Source organism: Papaver somniferum, chromosome 8 (genome assembly GCF_003573695.1).
Source record: "Papaver somniferum cultivar HN1 chromosome 8, ASM357369v1, whole genome shotgun sequence".
Classification (NCBI taxonomy): Eukaryota; Viridiplantae; Streptophyta; class Magnoliopsida; order Ranunculales; family Papaveraceae; genus Papaver; species Papaver somniferum.
In genome coordinates, this window is record NC_039365.1 from 170461614 (window position 1) to 170467549 (window position 5936).

General features: G+C 36.6%; 1 protein-coding gene across 2 annotated transcripts; it reads right to left on the reverse strand.

The window, feature by feature from the left end:
• Positions 1-378: 378 nt before the first annotated feature.
• LOC113303951 (beta-glucosidase 22-like) lies at positions 379-4325 on the reverse strand. 2 transcript variants are annotated; one of them, XM_026553034.1, is made up of 13 exons: positions 3950-4325; positions 3785-3848; positions 3199-3257; positions 2939-3014; positions 2782-2853; positions 2586-2673; positions 2248-2506; positions 1939-2054; positions 1645-1865; positions 1486-1523; positions 1309-1396; positions 936-1035; positions 379-803 (listed from the first exon to the last, which is right to left on the reverse strand). In XM_026553034.1, exons 1-13 carry the CDS (start codon positions 4097-4099, stop codon positions 569-571), a joined length of 1566 nt encoding a protein of 521 aa, XP_026408819.1. In that variant the 5' UTR covers positions 4100-4325; the 3' UTR covers positions 379-568. The 2 variants fall into 2 exon arrangements, with proteins under 2 accessions (XP_026408819.1, XP_026408820.1); XM_026553035.1 differs by having other exon boundaries at positions 3199-3540; positions 3950-4028.
• Between the last annotated feature and the right edge of the window lie 1611 nt (positions 4326-5936).

The following is a 5936-nucleotide window of genomic DNA, read 5'->3' on the forward strand; positions in this document are numbered from 1 at the left end:
CACGAACCAAGAAATACTGCACCTCGTATAATCGGACGTCTGACAAATATTTTGGCCTCCGATTGCATTCGGAGGGTAACAATGTTATCATATCCTCCGAATATATAAGGGTAATTTCGCCATTACGAATTACGCGAGATAAGGGCTGGCTACATTTTCCCTTTGGGTGACCTTTTTTGTTTTATTGTTGGCCCCTAAATCCTTTTGAGTGGCCCCTAAAAACGCCAGGTAAAAAAACTAGCAAGACCTGCTTTTACTTTCAAAAACTTGGGAAAACCAACCATCATCTTTTTACATCAAGTATTTGTAAGCCAAAGTTTGTTTGAGCGCATGATGATCCTGTCACTCGACTCATACGTTAGTTGTATACAAAAACAATACAGCAAAAAAGACTCTTAATAGCCTTATTAACCAAATTTCCTTTATCCTCCCATCTTGGAAGATAAATGGCTACATGAATGAAGTCCATGCAAATGGTATGAAATTGCATGTAACAATGAGGGAAGTGTCAAGCACTGAATGCACTTGGTTTATGTTTACAAGCTTCTTATAATACAGATACAACTTTCTACTGTGAAAAATGAGAAATTTTATCATTTTCAAGAAAAATGTCAATGTTTTTCTTATCTCCTCCCTTGAGAAAATTTGAATACCAATGTGCTGAAAGTTTTGGATATCTCTTTAAATCTAGATCATTGACCAAATCTACGTAGTAAAGGCCAAAGTTTGAAGTGTAGCCATCCAACAACTCGAACGAGTCTATAAAACACCATGTGAAGTAACCTTTCGTGTTGGATCCATTCCTGGTCAAAAGGATTATAATGGTAAGTGAAAGGGGATTCGATCTGAAGCACAGTTTTCTTGTAAAACAAGAAATTCAATTTGGATAGTGTTTCAAAATTCTGTAAAGCAAAGTTAGTGAAGTAAGTTGGTACCTCAAAGCATCAAGAACACCTCCAATGTAACCCTTCAAGTAATTCACCCTCGATGTATCATTCAACGACTTCTCACGTGGTGCCGCTAAGAGCCTTTGACCTGTAAAACAATATATATGCATTAAGTAATTCTGTCGTTATGCATTTTCCTTTGTCAAATAACACACCAAAAATTGGATACATGCATGGGTGTGGTAAGTTGTAACTATATAACTTGTCAAACTCATTGGGTGTGCAAATAGGACAGCAATGAAGGTCATCAACCGGAAGCATTATTATATAAATTGGTCGCAAATGTTATCCTGCAGTGGTGAAGTTAATAGATGCTAAGAAAATAGAGAAATCAGAAGATGGAGTTTACGGAAGTTTATACCATTTTCATGAATATATATGGGAGGGTTTCCATAATCTTGCTTAAAGTACTCCAAAACTCCTTGCAACCCCGACGGCATAACAGGGAACTGAATTCAGACAATAATCACAAAAACTGAATCAGTGGAGATGACATACAAAATCTCGTATAAGGTCAATCTTTGTACTGTTTTCTTACTTCATCAGGCAATACTTTTCCTTTACCAGACCAATTAGCTGCATTAAAATGTTTAGAGGATAAAACATTCAATTAGTCTCTCCAAACTATAATAACTTGAGAATAAGAATAGCTCCAAATTTGGAAGAGGTTTATTTTGTGTCAGTAATGTGAACTTACATATGAACTGGGCAGCCATATCCATAGATAAATCTCTTTGTTGGATCTTTAGGCTTTCTGAATTGTCCTTTACGTTATACGAAGCATAGTGGTTCAATCCAAAGAAATCACATGAGCCCTTAACTAATTTTGCTTCATATGAGGTGAAAGAAGGAAGTCTTGAGCCAGCATTTCTCTTCATTGTTTCGGGATAGTCACCGAAAACCAAAGGAGCAGCAAACCTGAAAGTAGACTTAGCTTTAAAAATTGTAGTTCCAAAACCTGTCTCATGTTTGTGTTTGTTGCCAGACTTACCAACCCATATAAAAATCACTGGCTCTTTGAGTTGCTGCAACATCTTCAACAGAGTTTGTCAGAGGACTAAAACCATAAGCGAAGAGGTTGATTCCTATGAGCCCGTGTTGTTTAGCCTGCAACACCATTACCCCAAAATTATGACAAATCACCAAAAAAAAAAAATATTTGAGTATGGATTCCTTTTAAAGTATCTAAATGTGTAGGTGTTTTACAGAACCGATGTAAAGATGTATTGATAAGCGCACAGAGACTAGTACATTTTGAAAAATTGTATTGTTTGTGAAGATACTGAAAGGTAAGAAGTACCTGATACTTGGTTTTGTACAATCTTGTTACAGAAGCATGAGCTATCATGATATTATGAGCAACAAGGTAAGGCTCTGTTGTGGAATTTCCATCTGTACAGTTGAAGAACCCAAATGGTGAGGAACACCTTTGTGGCGGCAGAAATCCCAAGTCATAGGCCCCTAAAACAAAGACATTAGGCTCATTTATTGTTGTCCAAGTCGAAACTCTGTCACCAAATTCTTTAAAACAGATTTCAGCATATGCTGTGAAGTCTTTCCTGCATTAATACACGCTATATATATAAGTTCTCAATAGAGGGAAGTTGCAAGTTACATAAAGATGCGACAGAGAACTACACTATCTTGCGGCTTAACCATCCTCCGTATTCATCTTCGAGTGGCTGAGGAAGATCGTAATGAAAAAGTGTAACATGTGCTTGAATGCCTAACCAAAGAGAAATTCACAGATACACATGAGCCGATTTATTTTAAAACGATTCAAGAATTAAGCTAATTTAATCCGAACATGTAGTGAAACAACTCGATCATATACCATGGCTGATAAGTTCATTGATGAGGTTGTTATAGTATTCTAGACCCTTTGGATTAACAGGTCCTCTTCCATCTGCATATGCCCACATTATTAGGACACCATATAGTTTCGTTTGAACTAATTGATTGAGTTAACTAGCTAGTAGGATCATATGTACTTGGTATAAGCCTTGGCCACGAGATAGAAAATCTATAGGCTTCTAAACCTGTGTCCACCATGAGTTGAACATCTTCCTGCAAGAAGAGTTACAGGAGTACAGTTAAACGCATTCTTCTTAAAAAACAGTTAGCGGGTGCGCGAACTTGATGAGCATGCATCACCGACTACTTGTTTCTCTCAGATAAAGTTAGTTTTTCTCAGATAATGTAATTACGAATCTAGGCACCTTAAATTTAAAAAGAGGGAAACATTACAGACCTTATATCTGTGGTATTGATCAGTGGATATGTCGCCAGTACTTTTGTCTGCCATTTTTCCTGAAATTAGAATTTCTCACCGGTTACAACAGCCTCTTACATGCACAAGTATCAAGAAACTACGAAAAATAGTTGAACACATGATGTAAATATATGTGTATTGCAAATTTGCAATATGTTTCACATGCTAACGTCTAGCATATATGTAAGATTAGCTAGGCGAGAGGTTCTGAGTATCAAGACTCGTGCGCCTAGAGCCGGCTCGCCTTTCACAACATAGGCGAGACTAGGTCCTGAGTTAAATTCTGGGATTGCCATTGCCCCAAATGTCTCCACCCTTTCACTGTTTCAAAATTAGAAACTTAGATACATGCTCATGGCGAGGGTTGTAAAATTGTAAAGTGTACCTTGGGACGTTTTTACAAACAACTTAGATACTTAATCATGGAGAGGGTTGTGAAATTGTTAAGTGTGAATTGGAATATGTTGGATTAAAAACTCAGCTCCCGAATTGAATTACACACATAAGCAAAGCCCCCTCCTTCTTTTTCGACATAGATTTAATTCTAAGAGAAATGGAGACTAACCGGCATGAGTAAAAGTATCCCATACGCTTGGAGTTCTTCCATCCTCGTTAGCAGCTCCTTCAACCTAAATTTTTTGTTCACATCAAACGATATTAAGATGTAAAAATGCTTCACAGCCTAAACCAAAATGCATGAAATCAGATATATGCTTAAAAGAGAGGTTACCTGGTAGGCTGAGCTTCCGGAACCAAAAACAAATTCAGTTGGAAAATCATTTCTGCTGAAACCAATCCCATTTTGGCAACTACAGAATTGCACAAGACTCGCAAATACATGAAGAAGAATTACTAGAAAAGTACATGACACCCATGTCATATCTCTTTCTTTCTCTTCCAGTACTGTCGTTCATCATCACTTCTCTCATAAATTCTGATATAGTACCTTATCTTCTTCATATGTCCACTTTTAGAATCTCTGGCTGGAAATTAAGCAATCAATTGAGTCACTCCTCAGCACGCAAAAGATACCTTCTTCTCAAGGAATCAAACAAATGACTAGATCTTTTTTGTTCTTGGGGAAGCAAATGACTAGATATGGAACGTCTAGAAGAACCGTTCATTTGTTGTTGGTTTTTGGCTCTTTGCCTTTCTTTTTTTTGGCAAAATGTAGAAGGATAGATACTTGCACCACTCATCTTTGCATTCTGATTTTTTTGGCAACGTCTGTGCAAGCTAAAGGGAAGAACCACTTCGACTTTTATCGCGTTATATTTCACGTTATATCCCACCAAGTAATTCGATGAACCAAATACATACTTGCGTAATAAAACATTACAATGATGAATTTACATCAAATACTAATTTTAAAAGCGGAAAAACCTATCCTTCTTGAAATAATACATCCACGGGTTCAACCCCATTACCTCTTACCTCTTATCGCCGAATTCCACCAAGTAAAAATGTGTTTTTATTGTTGATGTTGGATCGGGGACTTGGGGTTTCTTTCGATTGGTGATCCACCGAATTCCATTAACTGTAACGGATGGTATTATTAAAGGTATGAAAAGATTTCACCGATCAAAAAAAAAAAAAAGATATGAAAAGATTTCATGAGCAAGATACAGAGATTAATAAACAACTAGGTTTGTGCCCGTGCTACGCACAGGGGATTTTTTCTTTTAATTTGGTCAGTCACGGGGTTTCGTCCCGTCCCATGGAGATGCATTTTCGATTTGTTGAGTCGGTGGGCTTCGCCTCGCCCCGTGGAGGTGCATTTTTGGTTTGTGAGTCGTGGGGCTTCGTCCTGCCCCGTGGAGATGTATTTTCGATTTGGTGCGGCGGGTCAATACATTGAATAGATGGAAAAAATATAGAAAATATGTATTTTTCCTATTTATTTTTACATAGATTTATTTTTCCTTTTATTCTGCATAAAATACGTGGGTTTTTTTTTCTTCTTATATGTATTAATTTGGAAAAAAAGAATCCTAATACGGTAGGTATTCAACTTCCGAATCGAATTTGGATTTCCATAGAAGTCCAAACACGTTAAATTAAGAAAATTTTAAGCTAATTATATATTGCCAAGTGTCCTCACTAAAACGCTCGTTTCACAAAACTCAAAAAAGATCTATTTCGACCAATAAAATTACTACTGTAATAGGAAGGTTGTCGCGCGAGAGTGTACACATCGTACGTAGATCACATGGCTTGTGAGAACAGTACGTTGCACCATAGAGTTGAGGGATAACGGAGCTTACCGTTTGAATGAGGATAACAATAGTTGGGCTTTGATTGGCAACATCACTCACGTATGAGCTAACTTTTCATCGAATACATATGCGGAAGGTGGTGACATAAATTTTTCGGAAAATGAGTTTGTCCAAATATTTTTAAAACATGATTCAAATGGACGAGTAAAAATTAGAATGGATGAAATGGACACAAAAAAATAGCTAGGATGAAACTGGATTCATCCTGATTCAAACTTAAAAAATAGCAAGGATGAAACTGGATGCATCCTGATGTAAATAAAAATAAGAAAAAGTATTTGAAAATGGGCAGGATGAAACTGTTTATATCCTGACTATTTTTTACATTTTTGTCCATTTAAACAGTATCAAAACCTAAATGTCCTTTTCACCCAGAAATTGTTGATTTTGGTCTTTTTAACAAATTTTATGTAAATTTTTTATTAAGGTTCTGTACATTAA

Coding starts and splice junctions, on each gene's coding strand:
- LOC113303951 (XM_026553034.1), bottom strand. CDS start 4,099: ATGACATGGGTGTCATGTACTTTTCTAGTAATTCTTCTTCATGTATTT. Junction 3,849..3,949: donor CCGGAAGCTCAGCCTACCAG/GTAACCTCTCTT, acceptor CAAAAAATTTAG/GTTGAAGGAGCTGCTAACGA. Junction 2,854..2,938: donor GTGGCCAAGGCTTATACCAA/GTACATATGATC, acceptor GGGCATATGCAG/ATGGAAGAGGACCTGTTAAT.